Here is a 23652-nt window from a genome sequence, read left to right as displayed (position 1 = left end):
TTTTCTTTCGTAGGTAAAATTGCTTATAGGTGCATACAGAGTACAATTGCAGTGACCAAAAAAAAAAAAAGACAGTTAAAAGGATCGTGATGGAGTTATTTTTGAACCTGATACTGGTTACTTCAGTCTGATAAAGCAGTTTGGAATACTTATTTCTGGCACATCAACACTTTTAAAATATTATTCTACTATCTTTCCTTTAAAAGTTTTATCTGCACCCACTTGCCGATTATTACCTGTCATCTGGTATGTTCACTGCGGGAGGCGGGGGGGAGGTAGAGAATGACATAAGGTTATCTAATATTTTGTATAATATATAGATGTAAGTATTTGTGCCAATACCTTAAATATTAATTTTCTTTGTTGTATCCAGACTGCATATTTTAGCTTTTCCACAATGTGGAGTGGTGCATATAAGAATTATTTAAGAAAATTAGATGAAAGATTTTTTTTAATCCTGAAATTTTCTACTAGTCTTAATGTTTCTATGTTTAAAAATGAAGTGTAAACCTGTCACATGCATAAACCTAGTGGAGTGTGTTACATTTGAAAATTGCTGCTTCACTTTTGGCTAGATTCTGAGTCACTAACTATCTAAATAAAAATTGGATCTGTTATCTTAGTTGTTTCTCTAGGCAGAGTGGTAGGCATGTTTAAAAACAAGTCATATTCTAAATTTATTTAGAAAGCATGGGAAAAATTACTGGACTTAGCTGATTCAGGTTACTCTATTATAACAGATCACAAGCATAAAGGTTGTAGTGAAGATTAATTCCATAAATTTAAAGTTATGCTTTATTCATAGTAATGTATTGAGATATTTAGATAATAAATTGGGATACTCATAGACAAACCAAGAATAGTATTGACCAGAATTGGGGGTATTATGAATCTTTTAAAGGGACAGAATTTAGCTTTGTGTTTCAAAAACCTCCTTAGGTAACTGAGAAGTTGTTACCTTTATGTGAGAAATTATCTTTGTTCAATTACTTTAATCAGAAAATTTTTTAAATTCAATTGGAAACATTTTAAAATCCCAACTGTGCCTTGCTGTTCTGGTTGCTACATGGAGTTTAGATACCACAATGTGCCTCTATGCTTAGCAAAACTATAGTGAACAAACACTGCTTACTGCTCACTGTTAACATGGTGTGATTATATGAGATAATACCTTGTTAAAAACTGATGTTTTGCAACCATTAATGAATTATTTCATTTTAAGTTATGGGAAAAACAGATGAAATATTTGTTCATTTTTTTTTAACTCTAGGCTAGTTTCTGCAATATCAAACTACTATAGTTTTAATGAAATGTATTTCAATTTTTTGGAATGTCACATGCTAAATAAAATGAGAACAACTACTCACTTTTAGATTTCATTTATCCATTGTTACTTTTCATCCAATTATTGCCTTTTTTGTCCAATATTTGATTTTTACTAGAATGTATAGTGATAAAGCTTTGCAGTTTCAACAGAACTATTGTTATTCATACACTTCTGTATCTGAAATCTTAGGACAATAGTAAAGAGTACTTTTTTTTAATCACACCATAATGATAGATACAAAATAATTGGGTTATCTCAGCAATATTGGAATTTGGTTGAAGGTTCTTTATATTTTTAATTTAGAATTCTCAAACTCAGTTACCTAAATCAGATATCTGTAGAGGTGTTAAAAATATTGTCATATATACCAAGTAAGCTCCAAATCAGTTGTATCAAGAAAAATGGCATAAGAGAGTGAAGTGACAAAAATTTTTTTTGGCAGTGGGCTTAGGAAAGGGCTTAAGGTTAAGTAAATTTAGGCTGGTCCTTCAAGAGCTGATATGTTTTCAGTAATTGGAGAGGAAGGAAGAGGTTATTTAAGATAGAAGTGCTGACAGAAAAATGTGTCCCACTAAAGGGGTTCTAGCAAATGTGAAAAGTATTCACTTAAAAGATCGACTCTGATCCAGAAGAATTAAGGGGCAAAAAAGTTTAAGTATTGCTGTGGTTAGCAGAAGTTAAGGAAAAGAAAGAGTTAAGTAGAGCAGTTGGAAGTCACTGCTCAAGATTAGCAGCAGCAGCAGCAGTAGAGGAAGAAGCACTATAAAGTCAGGTATAAGAGAATGAGAAACTTCATGGGGAATCGTGTTCCCCAAAAACAGGTTGGCCTCCCAAAGGGCATCAGGGTACAAGCAGTAAAGAAGAGCATAGGGGTAGAATGATGCTTCCTAAAGGAAGATAAGCAACTCTACTGAGTAGAGGGTGAGGTTTTTAAAGGGGCCAGGAGGAAGTAATTAGTTATACATTGATGGGTGCGGTATCCTCAAAGACCAATCCTTTTAGGCTAGAATAGAAATCTGTTATTTTATTGATTAGGATTTGTCTTGTGTCTGGGGGCCAAGGATTCAAGTTCTTGCCAGGGAGGAGCTAGATACTTTGCTAAAACATTCATTGACCTATCTCCATAGCTTGGACAATGGGATTTTTTTTGGTGGAGGGGAGGGTGGCAGGGGTTATTGCAATATACATGATCAGAGCAGAGAAAAGATTAATTATAAAACATATTTCTCTTAACATTTCCTCTATTTCTGAAGGATCATTGTAAGTGAAACGCACACAGATTCTCTAGACAGTAAATAGATTCTTTGAAGAGTAATGAGATTATAAGACTAGCCAAATTACATGACCAAATTAATAGGTGGTAGAAGAATAAATTTCTGGACTATTTCCCATAAAATGTCAAATGAAGAAAGATTCCATTCAAATTTAGAAAAGCAGGTAGTTGTATTCAGGATATCCTTTTCCTCAAAAAAATGGATAAATAGGTATTATCTTAAAAAATGTAAGTATCCAGAGAACAATGGAGTATACATTGTATATTGGGGCAAAATATATTTAAACTAATACCAAGCTATGTTCAACTGCACCTTGAAAACTGGACAGTTCTTCTTGTTGCCAGTTGCTATCCTCAACCCATTATGTTCTGATCTACAGGAAAGTGTGAGACTTTAGCTCAGACATTAGGTACTTAGTAGTTGTACTTAAATGTAAATCACTTAATCTCAACAAGTCAAGGCTTTATTAATTTTTTACAAAAATATTGTGAACCCTTTTATCAATCTGTTAAAGAATGTACACCTTTCAGAATAATGTTTTAAATATGTAAAATAAAATATATAGAATTACCAAGGAAGCCAATTTTACTGAATTAGAGACTTTAGATTAAGAGTCCTTCACTAAGCGTATTTCTTTTTCTGTAAAATAAGAATAATTCCAATATACTAAATTAGATAAAGATCATCTTTGGAGGGGAGGTAGCAAGGAAGGGTCACTTCCCTAAACCTAGGTGTCTTTCAGCTATAGTTTTTATTTTTGAATTTTAAAAATTTCCCTCCAATCTCACTTCTCTTTCATCACCCCTCCACAGATAATCTTTACATTGTTTCCATGCTATACATTGATCCAAATTGAATGTGTTGACAGAAAAATCATATCCTTAAGGAAAAATAAAAATAAAATATAAGAAATAGCAAACTTATATAATACATAAGATAACTTTTTTTTAAAATCAAAGGTGATAGTCTTTGGTCTTTGTTCAAACTCCACAATTTCTCTAGATAGAGATGGTATTCTCCATCGCAGACACCCTAAAATTGTCCCTGGTTGTGGAACTGAGCAAGTCCATTAAGGTTGATCATCAACCCCATGTTGCTATTATGGTATACAATGTTCTTCTGGTTCTGCTCATTTCGCTCAGCATCAGTTCATGCAAGTCTTTCCAGTCTTCTCTGAAATCCCATCCCTCCTGGTTTCTAATAGAACAATAGTGTTGCATAACATATACCACAATTTGTTAATCCATTCCCCAATTGATGGACATCCACTCAATTTCTAATTCTTTGCCACCACAAACAGGGCTGCTATGAATATTTTTGTACAAGTGATGTTTTTACCCTTTTTCATGATCTCTTCAGGGTACAGACCCAGTAGAGGTATTGTTGGATCAAAGGATATGCACATTTTTATTGCCCTTTTGGAGTTACTCCAAATTGCTCTCCCTAAAGGTTGGGTCAGTTCACAGTTCGGCTAACAATGCATTAGTGTCCCAGATTTCTTACATCCCTTCCAACAATGATCATTTCCCTTTCTGATCGTATTGACCAATCTGAGAGGTGAGAGTTGGTACTTCAGCAGCTTTAATTTGCATCTCTCTAATAAGTAATGATTTAGAGCAATTTTTCATATGACTATGAATTGCTTTGATATACCTCATCTATAAATTGCTTCTGCATATCCTTTGACCATTTGTCAATTGGGGAATGGCTTGTTTTTATAAATTTGACTCAGTTCTCTCTATATTTTAGAAATGAGTCCTTTGTCAGAAACACTGGTTGTAAAAATTGTTTCCCAGTTTACTACATTTCTTTTGATCTTGGTTACAGTGGTTTTGTTTGTACAAAAGCTTTTTAATTTATAATGTAATCAAAATTATCTAGTTTGTTTTTAATGATGTTCTCCATCTGTACCTTGGTCATAAACTGCTTCCCTTTTAAACTTAGGTGTCTTACTGAAGGTTTCAGCTCCTTAAAAATGAGAATCAGAATCAGCTCCTGCCCTCCCAGAACAGACCAAAGAATCTTAGTCAGCAATCATATACTGAATGCTAACTTCTGTAGCTTAGTGCCACACCTAGTGGGTAAAGCCTTGAGAAATGAAGAAAGTAAAAACACTATCCCTCTCTCTCTAGAAGGCTTATATCCTCAAGGAGATACCCATTGTGAGAATGTCAAGGATACTTGACACAGTAGAGGTGGAGGGAAGGTCTTCTCTACAGGGAAGCTTTTGGTGAGTGGAGAAAGTAGGAATGGCTTCCTCTAGAAGGGAAAGTTTGAGTTGAGTCTTGAAGGAAGTTAGTAAAATGAAAAGGATGAGTTGAGAAGACAGAGCATTCCAGGCATGAGGACACAGTGAAGACTGGTGTAGTAACATTATGGACTGCATTAAGTGGAGTATAAGAGGCTAGGTTATGAAGGGTTCCTTCCAGAAAGGAGCTATGTTTGATCCTGGAGGTAATAGGGAACCAAGATTCAAGGAGGTTGGTGACATGGTTTAGATGTCTGCTTTAGGAAAATCTTAGCTCCTGGAGAATGGATTGGAATGAGGAGAAGCATGAGCAAAAGGAAACAAGAAAGGGATTGGAACAGGTCAGATAAGAGGTAATGAGAGCCTGTACTAGCTAGAGTGGAGACAGTATATGGGAGAAATATATTGGGACAATAGAAACAAGATTGGATAAGAAATTAGGATTTGTAGAAGTCTAGGATGACATCAATTTACTGAGCCTGAGTGAATGGGAGGAGTGGTGTCATTGACAGTAACCAGGGATGTTTTGAAGAGTAGAGGGAAAGAGCTTTTATTTTGTTTTTGTACTTGATGACTTTGGACTTGCTGCAGGTTACATCCAAAAGGCAATTGCTAATGAGGAACTGGAGATACATATCTGTGGATCATTTACATAGAGATGCTAAACCCATGGTTTTTCTTCTATGAGGTCCAATGAGATAGTATTTGAGAAGACACCACAGAATGAGCCTTGGGAAGTAATTTGTGGTTAGTGGAAATGAAGGGGGGGATGCAGTTTCTCAACAACCAGTGTAAATTAGTGAAGCTGCAAAGAGAAAGTGAAACATTTCCTTGTCCTTAGACTTACATTCTAATGGTAGAGAGATGGGACATTGTTTCAAAACAAGAAACAATAGAGATCTAGGAAGTCTTCGGAGAAGTTTGCTTCTGAACTGAACCTGGAAGGATGATTAGGATGCAAAAAGTAGAGATGGGAAAAGAAGGCATACAGAGTATTGAGTTACTCCAACTTAACTTTAAGAATAGAGTTCATGAAGGAAAGTAGTATGAAATATGATAGAAGGTTTAACAGTGACTCAGTTAGTAAACATTTATTCAGGTCCTTCTCTGGATTAGGAACTGCTGAGCAATGGGCATACAAAGGCATAAGACAGTGCCTGCCCTCAAGGAGCTGACTCTCCCATGGGGAAGTTGACATCTAAAAAGGAAGTGAAAAAGGGGAGAAGGGGTCTTGGAAAGGGAGTAGGTTTCTGAAGCTAGAGGTGACTGAGGTAAGTCATTTAGCAGCCTGGGAAATGAATACTCCTTGAGTGGCAGCCTTGAATAGTAGAAGATAGAGGAGGAATTGGAGCGAGGGAGGGAGGTGACCCAGAATGATGAGTTTCTGGGATTATATAAAGTCCAAGAAAGCAACTAGTTGGTAAATGAACCCTCCTCATGGAACCACCTCTCAAGTTGACATGAGCCAGCCCTGAAATGAAGTGAACCGTGGGCAAAGATTATCTCAAAACAAGTTTCAAATATTTTTGGGAATTACACACTTTAATGGTAAAGGTTCTTTCTCTTTTAGGTCTTTACCTAAGTTATCAAAAACACTTTTCATTGAATGTTATCAAAAAATTGCAGATATTACATCTCTGAAATTGTAATGCTTGCATTCTAATATTCTTACTTTTCTCCTTACAATTTTTATTGCCAGAACAGGCATATAATAAAGTGTGTATGCAGCAGAGGCAGCAAGGTCCTACCTCTGATATTCTGAAATTCTGGGAAAATGTCTTCATTTTTCAATGCCCCAGGTAACATGTACTGCCCCTAGGATGAATATGTGGAACTTAAGTTTTCCATACTAGAAGTACCCTATGTCAGAGAAATCACAGGTCTGATCCCAAAAAAGGAAAGGAGTCTACTAGGGAATCATTCAACAAACACTTGTTAAACAATTCCAGTGGACACAGAAATGACACAGGCCCTCTGAGGGCTTACGTGTTTTTTCCTAGTGAGATTATATCTAAAAGTAATAGTACATACAGAGTATGAACTAGGAATTGGGATTCCTTACTGCAGTAGCACATGATTTAGCCTAGGATCAGAAAATTTATTACCTTTTATAAGCACCTTAGATAAAACTTTAAAAAAAAAAAAAAGACAGTCCAGTCCACTGGATTAAATAGACCCTCCCTTTCCTTTTCCCCCTCTCTAAAGACTGAACTATGAATGCCTTGTATTATGATTAATGACCTTAAGGAAAGTGGCTATTACTGTGTCCACATGATATAATCAAAATTCCAAAGATAAATCTTTGGGAGAAGAAGCTGAGAAATAAAAATACTTGGTGGAGAATACAAGTAGAGATAAAATGTAAAGAAGCTAGACTTTTAGGGAGGAAAAAAACAACTAGAGTTTCCTTGATAACTTCTTAGCCTTTTAGAACTCAAGAAGACTAGGGAGAAGAGAAAAGGGGAGAAAAGAAGGTGGAACATGCCTTCTGGGGTCCTTTCCAGGATGATTCCTGATAATTTTCTGGTTTTTCCAGAAAAATTTCACATTAGTGTATCCACATTTTATAATCCCAGTGATTTTGAGTCAAAAATGTAAGATTGGTTTTCTAAGTTTTGTTTCCAGATTTCCTGCCAACATTGATTTGTCATTGCAGTTAAACAAATATTAAACAGCTATCGCAAATAAGGGTGGGGAAGGGCTCAGAAACTACTGCAGCTAACAATTTCTTTTCAAAATAGCAAGATAGGGACAGCTAGGTGGTGCAGTGGATAGAGCACAGGCCCTGGGGTCAGGAGTACCTGGGTTCAAATCCTGTCTCAGACACTTAATAATTACCTAGCTGTGTGACCTTGGGCAAGCCACTTAACCTCATTTGCCTTGCAAAAACATTAAAAAAAAAAAGCAAGATGGGAAGTGCAGCACTAAATTAAGCATATGAACTGAACATATGCAACAGTTCTGTTTTATTACCTGTCAAAATAGCAAGTACAATTTCCTACTAAGTATTTTTTCTAAGACCTTGGCATGAAATCCCAGCTGCGATATTATACCCAAAGCATTTGTAGGTGGTGGTGTTGTTCTCTAAGAAGACCATGTCATAAGGGGAGGTGATGCCATGACAAGCATGTGAATTGGATTTAAGCCTCACTGTCTCCAGAACCATCTGAGTCCAGTGGCCAGATACAAATCAGGACAACTGGAGATATATCGTCCTGGATGTGAGGCAATCAGGGTAAGTGACTTGCCCAAGGTCATATAGCTAGTTACAGTCAAGTGTCTGAGGCTGCATTGGAACTCTGCATTACCTGTGTGAAACTAAAAGAATCACTAAATAGACCTGAATTGGGACTGGCCTGCAAAATGTCATCCCCAACTGGGAAAATACCATATTTATATTCTGCCACTGCCACCACCACTGTCTCCAAAGTGCTTTATAAATGTGCTTTATTTTAATCATAACTGTAATTTAGGTCCTACATTTATTATTTCCTTCTTAACAGATGGAGGAATTTAGGTTGAGTGGCAAATTTTCTATGCACACTTGGTGTAGAGGTGGGCTATGCCATGAAGTGAGAATGTCATCAGGAGGAGGGGCTGAACTTGATTTGTTTTGTATAGAATAGAGTGCTGCTGAAAGAAGAGACTTTTAAAACTCAGTAATTTTTTAAATATATTTTTCTCATCTCCATGAAATCTTTATTTCAATGGTTCAGATACAAGAGATACCCTTATAAATATGAAAGGCTGGACAGATAGGCTTTTTAAAAGTTTTTTTTTGGGGGGGAGGGAAGGGCTAAAGGGAAGGAGCAACATTTTTACAGTCAAACACTAGACTGACCAAAAAAAAATTTTGACAGAAAGATCCCTTACCCAACTAAGTTTTTCCCCTCTTCTCAAATTATACAAGTATCCTCTCAAATGTGACCATGAAAATAATTTTGTTCATTAGTTTATTGAGTGCCGGTTATCAACTGAGACATGAAATAGGGAGATGCAATCACCAAAAGGTATTTTGTATAGCTCCTCTATGGATGGGGGGGGGGAATGGATGGTGAATTTAACCAATACAAATTATAGAAGTTGACATTTATAAATTTGTTTCCAGTCTCAAAATCCAGGGACTCAAATCTATAGATCAGTTTGAAACACATGGTGGGGGGGGGGGGGGAAGATACATTATTCAGTTTAGGAATAGTTCATTTTTTCCCTCTATAAAATGAGAGCTTGGGACTGTGATTTAAAGGTCACTTCTCAATCTGTGATCTGGGGAATTGCACAACAATCTTCCAATGGTCTTGAACTGCTTGATGCCAACAAAAGCCCAACTTTTCAACACAATTGTAGTGGTATCTGAAGTGATGACAAACCATAATTTCCAGTAACCCAAAGGAAATGGAAAATGCTTCATGAGTCCAACCATAGTTTAGCATGTTAGCAGTGATAATTTTTGTGCTACAAGGGAAGATAAGCTATTTGAACATTGTATTGGACCCAAGAAATATTGAAGGCTTCCAATCTGTTGGGTAGATCCTCTGGAGGATCCACCAAAAGATGTATCAGCCTTGCTTCACCCAATTGTGTTGGGAAGGCTTCTATCTTATTCCCATTACAGGCAATGATTGCTGATGGTTTTTGATAAATGTTACCATTTTAAGGTAAGCTTAACTTAATTCTATGCTCTCTAATGCTATATATTTTGTTAAAGGCATTTTTTCTTCTTAGTTGCATAGCCAATTAATTGATCTGCTTTTTCTTTTCCCCCCTAAGTATTGCTTTGATTGCATCTCATAAATATGATTTCCATTGGTTTTGTTATGGACTGATCCATAACATTATACTGACAGTTTCCTCTTATAGAACCTGCATTCATGGTGTAAATCCCACCAGATCAGAGTATGATCCTTGTGATATATTACTGTAATCTATTTGCTAATATTTTAAAATTTTTACATCAATATTTATTAGGGAAATTACTTCTTCCTGATTTAGATAGCAGCATTAGATTTAAAGGAACTGGGTAGGACTCTCATGTTTTTTCAAATAGTTTATTATAATATTGGGATTGTTCTTTAAATGTTTAGTAGAAGTTGCTTGTGAATGCATCTGTCCTAGAAAGTTCATTGATGATTTGTTTGATTTATTTTTCTAAGATTGAATTATTTACTGAGGAATTTATTTTTATAAATATTTATCTACTTCATTGAATTTTTTTTTTGCAAGGCAGTGGGGTTAAGTGACTTGCCTAAGGTCACACAGCTGGGTAATTTTTCTTTTAAGTATCTGAGGTCAAATTTGAATTCAGGTCCTTCTGACTCCAGGGCTGGTGCTCAATCTACTAAGTTATCTAGCTGCCCCTTCATTTAGATTGTTAAATTTATTGGCATATAATTGGGCAAATAGCTCCTAACAATTGCCTTAATTTCCTCTTCATTGATGGTAGGTTCACCCCTTTCATTTTTGATTTTAATAAAATTAATGTGTTTATCTGCTTTTATTGTTTCTTAATACAGCTTCTAGTTTTAATTTAGTTTTGTATTTTCAATTGTTTTTTAATTTCAGTTTTATTAATCTCTCCTTTGATTTTTCTTGATTTCCAATTTAGTGTTTAATCAAGGGATTTTTAATTTGTTCTTTTTCTAGTTTTAGTTGCATGACCAAATTCATTGAACTTTTTCTCTATTTTACCTAAGTACTGCTTTGACTGCCAACCATCAACAGTCTCATTGTCATTTTCTTTGATGTTGTTTTTGTGATTTGCTCTTTGTCCCACTAATTTTTTTAGGATTAGATTTTTCCAACAAAATTTTAATTTTTTCATCCATTATTGAATGTTACTTATTTCATTATGATCTGAGTATTCATTTACTATTTCTGCTTTTCTGCATTTGGTTTAATATGACTGAGAAAAGGGTATATATTATTCCTTTTCTGTTCTGATTGTTTTCTCCAGAGATACATCTAACTTTTCCAGAATTTTTTTCTCTCATCAACTATTTTCTTATTTAGATTTATCTAGTTTTGAGAGGAAAGTCGAGGTCCTCCTATTTCCTCCTGTCATTCCACTTCATCAAAAATCTAGATGCTATTCCCTATGTTACATATACATTTAGTACTTTCTCTTTTAATTGGATGTTTTTGCTTTTGCTTTGTCTGATAGTGCCAGCCCCTTTACCTTTTTACCCTTTCTTCTTGTGAATAACACTTTCTGGATCTCACTTTTAATCCATTTTGTCTACGTGTTTTATGGATGAATTCATTCCATTCTATCCACGGTTGTAGTCATAACTGTTTATTTCCTTCCTTATTTCCTTTTGTTCACTGTCTTCCTAAATCTATCCTTCTTCCCCTTCTATTATGCCCATCTTTTACTTAGAGGATAAGATGGATGTCTGTATCCAACTCTCATTCCCTTCTTCCCCTCTACTAGAATACCTCTTTAAGCCTTCTTTTACATGTGATAATTTACTCTATTCACTCTCCGCCCCTTCTAGTAAATTTTTCTTACTTCTGCCTATATGTACTCCTGATTGTTACAGTTACATCGCTGGATTCTTTCAATTTCTATTCTGTCCTTTGGTTCTGATGTTATGTTATCAAGGTAATTTTCTTTGGTAATTTTTTTAACTCATGGCTTTTGGGCAGTTTGGTAATTCTTACGTCAGTTTTTCCAATGAAGAAATCCAATATTTCTATTTTTTTACTTTTTTGTTTCATTGTACCATGATGTCTCATTATCATTAACTTCCATTTGTTCAATTATAATTTTGAAGAATTTTTTTTCCCAAGGCAATGAATGGGGGTGACTTGTCTAAGGTCACATAGCTAAGTAGATAAAATATCCTGAGGCTCCATTTGAACTCAGATCCTCCTGACTCTATGGCTGGAGCTCTATCCATTAGAACACCTAACTGTCCCCGAGAATTATTTTGTTAGTGAGCTTTTGTACTTCCTTTTCCTTGTTAAATTTTTGTCCATCTTTCCTCAAGCTGATTGTCTTGCATTCCTCTCATTTTTCCCCCCCAATTTTTCTTCTACTTTCTAATTTGGTTTTAAAAAAGGTCCTTTTAAAGCTCTTCCAGGAATTCCTTTTGGGCCTGAGACCAAATTACATTTTCTTTGAGTCTTCACATGTAGCCATTTTGACACCATTGTATTCTCCTATTATGCTTGAGAGTTGGGCTCTTTTAAGGGTGACTCGATTTCTTTTTTTCATCATTAGATGTATCTCTTGGAACTGCTTTGTTGCCACCTATATATGTTATATATTTCTAGTTTTGTTACTACCTTTAGAGTTATTTGCAGGAGACATGAGTTGGTTATAAATATCACAAGGCAGAAAATCTGAGTTAAAATGATTATGTCTCCAAATACTGAATCTTTCCTTGGGGTCTAATCCCAAAAGGACTCGGGAATCAGCATAAAAATTGCTCCCAATTGCTACTTCCAGCCTCTTCATAACTCATAATCTCTCAAAATAGATTTTCCCAATAACTGTCACCAGGACATAAAGAGCTCCTTTGTCAATGGTTTTGACATCTGCCATACAATCTTCCTTTCCATTCACCTGCCACTATAGATTTAGGAGGTCATCTGATCTAACCCCTTCATTTTACAAAGGAAACAAGCCCAGAGAGGCTGACTTTCTTCAGGCCACAAATTGTGGTTTTTATCTTCAACCACATCAGGATCCATTGCTGTCAACATACCAGTGATTCTTCTCATTTTCCCCACTTTTAAGTCATTTTCCCTCATCTTCCTTTCATAAAGTTTAATATAGTTTGTGAGTTTCTTTAAATAGGTAAATTTTTCCATTTCTAAGCTGGAAGTCATTATCACCAAAATTTTATATTTCTTCTCTTAAGTAAAACTCATCTTTCCCTCCTACATCTGGACATCTCCTTCCAGATCTATTTAAGAAGAGGGCCCAGGCAAACAGATGGATATATCTGGCTACATTTTGTGTCCTGGCTCAGGATATTCTCCCTCTTCCCCATCCCTTTCCCCTTATCTGGAAGATAATTTTAACTGGCTGATTGACTGAACCTTTCATGACTCAAAATATGCCTTTTGACCTCCTTCCCTTGCCATTCAACAAGAAGGGATTAAAATGTCTCATGTGCTAGTTGTGGGAAATACAAACAAAAAATTTGAAATTCTGAACATTAATTTGACTCCCAAATATGTTCATTCCCTTTGATCCATAACCCAAACATTTCAGTCCTTGAACATTTCTATCTTGAGATAAGCCACTTACTATTCCAAAAATATCTTCCTTCTAGTCCTAGAATTCTCCTAGCCATCCCCTTAACTAAACTTTTGTTTCATTTAAAGTCCATTCCTCCTCTCTTGGTGCTGACTAGAGTCCTAAGTGAAAACTTCCCTTGAATTTGTGCTTATTTATTTCAAGCTACTTCTTACTGGAAAACTCAAACTCTGGCTGCTTCCAGTTTGTCTTCCTTTGATCAAAAATAGCATTGCTCTTCAAGTTTGCTCCTTTTCCTGCTAGATTTTGAATTTCCTCATCAGGTTAGAATGCCACCAATTCAAATTAATATTTAGTTATCTTTCTCTCAAATTTGACAACAGTATTTGGTTCTTTTTAACGTACTCACCATATTCTGCCTTCATTATAATTCAAAAATAATGGGCAACAAAACAAAAAGACAAATATCCACAGAGTGAGAGGACAAATGGACACTAACAATTAACATCATTGCAGTTTTGTTCATATAATGTTCCTCTAAATAGAATAGCTGATTCTGAATCTTCAGTTGTAAAAACAACTGTAGTATATGGTGAAAAGTTGCTGGCTATATGACAGATAAAATAAAACGTGAATTTTTAGTTCATTTCCAGGTCTGAAATTTCAGATTAGAAAAGGGCACAGTACAAAAGTGGGTAATCATTTCAGTTTTTAATAACTTTCACATTACAGTAGGCATCAAAATATAAAGTTGTAGAAACTTTGGCTTGAACAACTTAGGGATTGATTTGTCATATTCACTCACCATAGGAAGCTGAAAATGATTTTGAACTTTTCCACAACCATTTCAGTGATGCAGGCAAAATGTGATAATGTGACACAATGAATGTTCAGGACTGGAACCAAAAGGTCAGTTTTAATCTAGGCCCTTGGATAGGAAGGAAAGGTTCTTATCAATAGCTCAGGAGAAATGTCTATGCAAAATTCACAGAAAGAAGAAATTGTGCATTCAGACTTTGCATGTGATGTACCTTCCAATAATAATTGACCACAACCATTCTCCAGAGATTAGTCAAGGACAAACAGTTTCCAGCCAGCACAAAGACTGAAGGAGGGAATGAGGGAAATAGTACTTATGCTGAATGACTTTCAGGAAGCTCATCCATGTCTAGAGATAAATGGGCAGTTTCTGTACTGCCAACCTGAATATAATAAGGTCAGACACTGTCTTTTAGACCTATATGGCAAAAGGGAGGCCACTCATAGGAAATGGGGCGAACTTTACCAAAAGTGGGATCTGATGACAGAAAAAAGACAAAAAAGGAAAACCTAACTTAGCATTCATTGTAAGGATCAGTTTTAATATTTGGCCATAAAAGCTGGAAATGCATTTTAATAATAGAAAAAGTCAAAATATTCAGATGTTTTAACAATTTAACATATGAGATTTACATTCAAGATCTTTTTATCCAAAGTAACCTTAAAAAGAGTTTAACACAGAAGGATGTGGCCCTATGAGTTTGAGTTTATTTCCAACCTGCAAAAGAAAAAAAAAACCTTGATTAATATATATGCCCATGTTATTATTATATAAACAAATAAATTTCCTTTTACGTATCCAGATAAGAAATTTTGCATGGGGAAAAGGAAAGGAGGGAAATAAAAAAATTTCTTTTCTACTTAAGATCTTCCTTAATCCCATGAAGTCCCTTAAAACAAATAATAAAAGTGATAAGTTCCTTGAGGGCAGAGATTTTATTATCAATGCACTTATGTACTTGATTTGATGGAAGCAATTTTCTAGTTCCAGTAAATTTACTTATCAGATAACTTGACTTTTCACCATTTGCCTTTACTTAACCCAAAGTTTTACTCCTATTCCTGGAAGCAGTTCTGCATAATAGTTACAGAGTCAGTCAGAGCAAGCCATGCCCAGGTTTTAAGTCCTTCCCCTTCTCAGGGTATTTTACCTATCTAGGTAACTGTCAATGAAGTTTTTCAGATCTTAGGGGTCTCATTCCAGAACTACTAAACTAATTAAATGGAAACAGGGAAATGTTTATTGTACTAGGTTTTTATTTGACACTTCTGCTTCCCTATTTTGTATCTTTTAAAATCAACTATTTTGCCATATGTGAGTTATGATTTTGGTCCATAAGTGACTTGCCCAAAATCACACGTAAGAGGTCAGATTTTCTGAACTCCAGTGTCAGTGCTCTATCACTGCTACTTCAATGATCCATTATTTAAGTCTTAAAAGACTTAAATCTTAACTTTTCTTTGCAGATTTCTTTGTTAACAGTACAGATATATTCACTGGGAAAATGATTATTAAATTATGAAAAATCATTAAATTATTATAAATTCACACGATTAATGCCTTAGGTCATTAAGAACAAGGTAATTTACTGCATTAATTTGAATATCGAAAAGGCAATATGAGCTATAACTGTTTTCCTTTTTACTGAGGTTTTTGGTTTCCTATCAGTTTTTTCCAGATATATCCAGATATGTCCTCACATATCCTCATTAATAACCTCTACACGAATAGAATAAGTTAGACTTCTTAAAAAACACGTCAGAAGCTAGCTAGTATTGATGTTGGCAAAGCAGACGAAAGTAGATGCAGCCAAAGGAAATTGCATTAGGAAGCAGAGATCTGGGTTCTATCCCATCCTGATCCATTATCCACATTCCCTTCTCCCTACCATCTTGGTTTTGAACTATACATGGGGAACACAATATTTGCCCAAAAGTTGGACCAGATGATCTTTTAGGCCACTTAGAAGTGGCAGAATCTTAAGCAGAGTCCCAAAACCCAGAAAGGCTCATCACCAAAAGTTTGGCCACCAGATGATGAAATTCTATGACAGGGGAACTCATGAAAGTGAGTCAAATTGCAGCATATAGAGGGAATTGCCAAATGGTTGAAATCAACTATCTTTAAAAATTTTGAAGATGTATATTCCAATAACAGCATCCATCCATCTCACCATGTGTGTGTGTCACTTCAATTGGAATTTTATCACTGGTCCAGCTACAAAATTCAATATATCAGACTTGAAATATTTTTTAAAATTTTATTGATATTTTATTTTTACATCACCTTTATTTTATCAAATGATACCTCTCCCTTCCCACATAAGCAAACCATCCCTTGTAACAAAGATTAAAATGAAAAGAAGAAAAAAAAGCAGTTCAGCAAAGCAAACCAGCATATCCAGTGAGCCCAACAATTCATTTAATGTGTCCCCCAATTCAGCAAAGATGGGAAGGAGGCATTTTTCCCTGGGGCAAAACTGGATCTCAAGAGCAACTCAATGTATACTTGTTCTTTCAAATTGTTACTACTAAACTTTATTTGCTAGCTTCACTCTGCAACAGTTCATAATTCTTCATATATTCATTTCTCACAGCCATGTATAATAATTTGTCCGCTCCCCAGTAGATGATCTATTTTACATGTAAAATAATTGCTATATATTTTTTCTTCTTCTGGTTCTTTGAATTCAGTAGAGAATACTCAAAGCAGTAGGATCCATCTGTAAATCCCTTTAAAAGCATATTTCATTCTTCAGTGGGTCAAATCAGTTCTAAAACTAGTGTATATAGTATACAGTATATAGTATACACAACACAGTCCCACTGACATTATTTATTATTAAAATATTAAAATAATTATTAATATATTACATTTTCAATTTAAGGTGAAACCTCAGGTCAAAGCTTCTAGAAATGCATTTACAAAAATAGAATTTAATGAACCAACAAAAAAATGATAGTACACAGTGCTATATACATTTATATATATGTGTGTATGTAGCCTATGGCAAGGGTTAAATATTTCAGATACTTAAGAGCCATTCCCCAATACTTAAATAATCAAAGGACATGAAGTTTTCAAAAGAATTCAAAATTTATCAACAAAATGCAGAAAAGATTTCATTTCTCTTAATGAACAAACAATGGTAAGACTTGGATGAACTGATGCAGAGTAAAATAAGTAAAAACAAAGAATATGAGCACAATTTTATACACAAAAACACTAAATTAACCCAAACTATGAGTTGTCATAATTACTAGTCTTGATCCCAGAGAAAAAGATGAAGTGTACTCCTTCATTCTTTTTAATTAAAAAGTATTGTTAAATCATTTTCAGTCATATCTGACTCTCCCTGATCCCATTTGGGCTTTTCTTGGCAGAGATACTGGAGTGGTTTTCCATTTCATTCAGTAACTCATTTTACAAATGAAAAGACAGACAAGGGGGAAATAGGGTGTGACTTGCTCAGGGGTCAATGTCTGAGGCTGGAATTCCACTGAGGAAGATTTATTTTCCTGACAGTAGGAGTGGCACTGTACCACCTAGTTTCCCATTGTCAAAAAGTAAGGGATTGCTAATTTAGAATGCTGCATTATAAGATGCAACTAGCAGTTTGCTTAGTTTAATAAACTATTTTGTTTTGTTAGAAGAGAAGGTCAAATGTGATGTAAAAGTGAAAACATCAAATAAAACTTAATTTTGTATTAAGTACCCTACTGATCCAAAATACATTTAAATCTAAGGGCAATCCATGATCATTTTTATTTTTTAATAGATATTTTATTTCTATTATTGACATTTTTAACTTTAAGGATGAAAATGTTCAGTTCACTGCTGCAGCAGAAAAGGGGACAAAATAGTTGGGGTTCTGAAAATTTTGTTCCTCAAGGAAAATCTCCTTAATAATTAGAACAAGAGGCCATTCTCTAATAGAAGCTAAACACATAAAATGAATTCTGAAAGTGATAAAATAGGGGTGTATATTAATAAATAATTACACAAAATTACCATACTAAAAATATTTACTTTAACTTTTATTATCATCTAGTATTTTAATTGATTCTGATCAGAACTACGTCACTTTTATTGTCATTTTCTTAATTATAAATTTTATTCAGATGGGACTCAAAAAGCATCATCTCAACCTTCAATCTTTCTTTGAAGGAACAAAAGTATGTGTGGGGGGATCATGAAGTAATAGGTCAGCAGATATTAAATAAAACCAAAGTTACATACCAGAAAAAGTATCTTGATTTCAGCATTCCTATTCTGATCACATCTTTTCTCCTGAATTACAAACAGAACAAATTTTAGGAAACATCATACATATTGTCTTATTTTACCATCATCTTAGGAAGAGAATAGAACCACATTAGGCCATTAAAAATTCCTACCTTATAGGAAAAATGTAAAATTAAGACTTAAATGGTATTATAATGGAATTCAGGAATCACATGTATATTAAATAATTACCTTTTATGCTACATTAACCTGAGATAGAAATCCGACACATAGTAAACACAATTCTGCTTTTGTCCCATTTTCCCCACACTTTAGTATCTATAAATTTCCTAAACTAAAAAAAAACAAGCACTGACTATGGGCTAACATTCAACTTCACATTGGCAAAAATTAATTTTTTTAAACAGATAATACAATAATACACATTACTGTAAAACATTAAGATACTCAAAAAAACTTTTACCACTTCAGAAATGTGGGCAGTACTGACCTCAGTCAACTCCTGTTCCCAGAATTTCTGGTTAATTTTTTTCAGTGTTTTTCTATTTTTATAGTCTCAAAAAAATATAAATTGATTTTACAAGTAAGCTTATATAATTTAACTATATATTGTACAGAAAACACTAAAAAGGGAGAAGACTTAGTATCAAGAGTAGGTGTATTTCAGGTGAAATACACTGGTTTTACTTAAATGACTGTAATAGTTTTAAAAAATCCACATTAAATAGTAATACTTTTGATGATATTCAATGAAATATGACTATGAGTTAATTGAGCCTCTTTTCTCAATGGTTATACTTGCAGTATTTATAAAGAAAACACATATGACTCCTTACCCCCCAAAATTTTAGAATTCTCATCATCTAAAAACTTAAAAAAATTTAAAAAATTTTTTTAACAAATAAACAAGGGCGGCTAGGTGGCGCAGTGGATAGAGCACCAGTCAGGAGTAAAAGGGTTCAAATCCGACCTCAGACACTTAATAATTACCTAGGCATGTGGCCCTGGGCAAGCCACTTAACCCCATTGCCTTGCAAAACAAAAAAACAAAAAACTGAGGTGGTGCATTTGTGGCAAAAGAGTGGTTCATAATTTGAACTTGAAGAAAACCCAATGAATAAAAAAGGCCTGAAATAGCAAGTATCCAAGACCTCCCCCAACAAGGTAAATTTGTTAAATAGTATGGAAGGTTAAAGCAATCATGACAGATGCATAAACTGTACAGGCTTGTGTAAAGTATTAAGAAAAAAAATCACTGTAAACTGAAATCCAAGGAACATCTACTGAAGTCCAAGGCACATGTATTTAAAGATCTAATCTGCTACAAATTATACTTTTTTTTAAAAAAGATAAAAAATTTACAGATTTATAGCTCCCTATCAAAAAAGACAAAATTTCTTAAGGTAACTTTCCTCTACCTTACTGCATATTCTTAGGCTCAGATTATCAAATAGAATTTTTAAGAATGAATACCTCCAATTAATTTCTAAGGCCTTTTCAAAGGCAAAAAAGAAATTTATTGAAGCACATATCTTGAAGAATTCAAAGCTAAAGGAAAGAGCTTAATGTGACATGGAAGGCATAAAATGTTAAAAAATTACTATCTTCCTCTTTCCATAAAACAGTAGAAATGGGCCAGTGTTAAGTGTGTTTGTATCTGTGTGTATGTATGGATTTTCTTAAAAAAGAAAAAAAAGTCACATGTTGAAAAACATTGACAGTCTACTGACAAAAGGCAGTTTGATGGAAAAGATTGATCAAATATTACATTTATAGGTTTGGGAGGGCTATTATATGAAAACAATACCTAAAAGAATAAAAATTTCTAACATCATGAATTTTCTAAAAACCTCATGAAACATGGAACAGAATAGTATACATTTGTACAGAATAATTCATACAAAAATTTTTTTTTTTTACCTAAAGACAGTGAATTCCACTGAAGCAAAACTCTTCTGGCTTTCAGTCAGAAGGAAACACATTTTGATCATGCCCATTATCATCATACAGAAAGAGCTTCACTTCTGAGATGCACTCAATCCAAATATGTACTGGAAAATGGTGGGGGAGGGGATAAGGGGAGAGTCTCTCCATGCTATCAAATAGTGCTCCATGATGAATGGGTCAGCAACAATGTTCATATTTGCATTTACTCCTTTGCCTTCATGGCTAAGATGACAGACAACACCATTGGTAACTAAAAAAGGGAAGAGAAAAAGAAAAACGTCATTGGTAGAGAACCAAACTTTTTTTTAATACTCATTTTTCCCCCTAGAATTAAAAGGTTAAAAACAACCACATATTTGAAAAAACAAATCCATGTGAAAATTTCTAAGTAGTGACTATTTTGTAAAAATATATTAAAGAACTAGCACAGTCTAAACTACAGAAGGTACAGCATAATAACCCTATTTCATAATTTGCAAATATACCTCAAATTTTGGGGGCTCAAAGTATATTTTTGAAGCAATAAAATTGAAATGTCAAATATTATTGCCAAAATGCTAAGTATATATTCATTAAAAATTGCAATAGTATTTAAAAAATAATTTTTTATGTAATTCAAAATTTTGTGCCAAGAGTTAAGTCATCTCACTTTCCCACCAAAAGTGTACTATTATTCCCTTAATTCCACAACTCTTAACAATATTAATGAGCCTTCAACTTTTTTCATTCATGACAAATTGTTGTGCATTAAGAAACTTGTTCTTAAGGTAAGTTTTTGCAGATTTCTTCAGACATATTTGTGCCTTTTGATTGCTAATTTACTCTCTAGAAATTCATAAGCAGACCAATGAGAAAAAGGATGAATTCAGGAAAATCTTTGAAGCATTCCTTTTCGACCCAGCATAGAACAAAGACTACAGCATGGAGACAGTCTAAGAAATTACAGTATATAAATATAATGGAATATTAATGTGACATTATGAAGTACACAGAAAAGCATGAGCCAACAAACTGACTCAAAGAAAAAGGGGAAAAAATAGGTAAAATAAAATACAGTGAATAGCAACAATGTAAACAGGAAAGAATAAAATGGAACATTCAATGGGAATGTTGCAAAAATAATGACCAAGCTTGTCCCCCAAAACCCTTAACCTCTTTCTAGCTTCTTTGGCAAGATTAGAAACAGGGTATAGAAGACTAACTTAATATGGCCAAACTTTACTGATAAAATCTCCATGGTTTGGGGGATCTATATTCTTTATTAAAAGGGAATTGTTCACTTTATTAAAAGGGCGAAGGGGACACACTGCAAATAAAGGGGAAAAATCCAAAGTTAACAAAAATAAACTAGGGAAGCTATATGACAAATGGTTTATATTTCATATTTTCCTTTAAAATAAATGTAATTGGGGGGTGGTTCAGTGGAGAGAGCAAGGGCCCTGGAGTCAGGAGGACCTTAATTCAAATCCGGCCTCAGATACTTAATAATTTCCTAGCTATGTGACCTTGGGCAAGTCACTTAACCCCGTTGCCTTAAATTTTTTTTAAAAATTCACATTGATTTTTCAGTGACTGAACTGTTATTTGTGAATTAAAAGATGGAAAGATTTAGATCTGGATAGTCCAATAAAAAGAATTCAGAATTGTTGAGGAAGATTGGAACCAATATGTTCAGATGGTAAAAATAATCAGTGCTTATCATAGACTACTTAATTCATGATTCTTGATTGATTTGAAGGTCTCTTAAAGGAAAATCTGTGATAGATCCCATCTTATGGAATGTTTTATCCTAGACTAGAATAGATTTAAGGAAAATGTGACATACTCTACAAGATGCAAAATGAGGATAGTAGCAAGATGTATTTTAAAGATTCAAAAAGATTTCAAAAGGCTAAAACAAAGTTATTGGGACAAAGTTTAAAAAAAATTGATTTGAGATGTACAAAACGGTTTGGACATTGCTAGGGAACAAGTATGATAAAGAGAATTAGGTGATAAATAAGTAAAATGTAAGCGCATTATCAATAAAGACACTGAAGCCAAAAAAATTAATGCAAACTTAAGCAGCATTAAAAGAAAGCATAGGGTTCATGTCTAGGTTATTGTACTATAAAATTGTAAAACCACCTCCGGAACATCATTGAAATCTAGAAACTTCATTTTAGGAGGAAAGTCATAGGCCGAACTGGAGGAGCAGCTTGGTGGTGCAGTAGATAAAGAGTACCAGTCCTGGACTCAGGAGGCCCTGAATTTAAATCTGGCCACAGACACTTAATAATTACCTAGCCGTGTGACCTTGGGCAAGTCACTTAACCCCATGGCCTTGCAAAATCCACCCCCTCCCCCCAAAGAAGAACCAGAATGGGAACGTGCTTGACAATAGATCATAAGGACTAAGTGATGGAACTGAAGATTCTTCTTACCTGGAAAGAGTACTTAAAGACAGACAAAAATAATAAGTATATTCAGGAGTAGAAAAATCAGTCATGACAAAGTCTAAAATAATGCTGGACGGACATTAAGAAAATCTACTAATAGGAATTATACAAATGTGAAATGTGCTAAGTTGCACAAAGAGAAACACATTTAGCCATAATGTACCAAAAAAAACCTCAACAATTTAAATTTATCAACCAGTGCAATGGGATATTCAACAGTAGTTCTGATGATCACATGGCAGGTAATAGGTTCAGATACACGCACCCCCTTCCTTCCTCTGACTTACCACATCTAAGTCTGCTCTCATTAAGCCTAATGCCTGAATTATTGCAATAGCCTGCTGGTATGTGTGTCTGCCACAAATCTCTCCCCAAACCAACCCATTCTTTGTTCAGCAGAGATTTTCCTAAAACATGCTGCCCCACTTCATATGGCTCCCTAGAACCCCTAGGATCAAATAGAAAATTCTGGTATTCAAAGTCTTTTGAAACCTTAACAATTATCTGTCTTATTACACCTCTGCCCTACATATAATAAAGCAACCTGTATAAAATAATGAGGAATAAAAACATGACTAGCAAATCATCAATGATCCATTACAATTCCAAAGGATTCATAATCTATAAATTAAAGTATTTATTTCCCCCCAGAACATGGCTAATGAGAAAATGTCCTGTATAGTGTGTATGTATAATATAATACTAATCTTCTCAACAAGTAAGTGAGAGTATGGAGAGGAAAGGATGTGAAAGTAAAAATAAAAACAAAACTGAAGTAAAAAGAAATTCTATCTCTTTACTCGGTATTTTCACAGGTCAATCCTGCCATTTCTAGAATTCTCTCCCTCCTCATCTGCCTCCTAGCTTCCTTGTTTTTGTATATGGTCTGAGATAAAATTCCAATCTCCTAGAATAAGCCATTGCAAATCATTAGATATTAGCCTGTGAACACTGTGATAGTATGAACAGTCCTTTACCTTTGTTTGCATATTTATCAATTAGGACACAGCCTGGTAAATAGTCATAAAACATTTACTAAGAGTGAACTAACTGAGGACCATTCTGAGCTTTGGGGATTTTAAAACAATACAGGAACAGGGAAGCTAGGTGGCATAGTGGATAAAGCACCAGCCCTGGAGTCGGGTTC

General features: G+C 34.4%; 2 protein-coding genes across 5 annotated transcripts in view; one reads left to right on the top strand and one right to left on the bottom strand.

The window, feature by feature from the left end:
* Positions 1-19969, top strand: part of MPHOSPH8 (M-phase phosphoprotein 8) — a 91792-nt gene extending 71823 nt beyond the window's left edge. Inside the window, exon 14 of the mRNA XM_074216265.1 lies at positions 14-19969. Coding sequence (XP_074072366.1) covers positions 14-55 — 42 coding nt within the window. The 3' untranslated portion in view covers positions 56-19969. The remainder of the gene's footprint in view (positions 1-13) is intronic.
* The window catches only part of PSPC1 (paraspeckle component 1), a 100809-nt gene continuing 85245 nt past the window's right edge, over positions 8089-23652 (bottom strand). The window contains exons 10-12 of one of the 4 annotated variants that reach the window (XR_012474320.1): positions 20041-23652; positions 18115-18165; positions 8089-14592 (exon numbers count right to left, since the gene is read on the bottom strand). The exon at positions 20041-23652 is cut by the window's right edge and continues 1220 nt beyond it. The gene's annotated coding sequence lies outside the window, so the exon portion shown is untranslated. Of the gene's footprint in view, positions 14593-16121; positions 18166-20040 lie in introns of those variants that run through there. The other 3 variants (XR_012474321.1, XR_012474319.1, XR_012474316.1) reach the window with 3 other exon arrangements.

This window comes from Macrotis lagotis, chromosome 1 (genome assembly GCF_037893015.1).
Source record: "Macrotis lagotis isolate mMagLag1 chromosome 1, bilby.v1.9.chrom.fasta, whole genome shotgun sequence".
In the NCBI taxonomy this organism is placed as follows: Eukaryota; Metazoa; Chordata; class Mammalia; order Peramelemorphia; family Peramelidae; genus Macrotis; species Macrotis lagotis.
The sequence above is the reverse complement of the archived record's forward strand: the minus strand, read 5'-3'. Positions and strand labels throughout refer to the sequence as shown.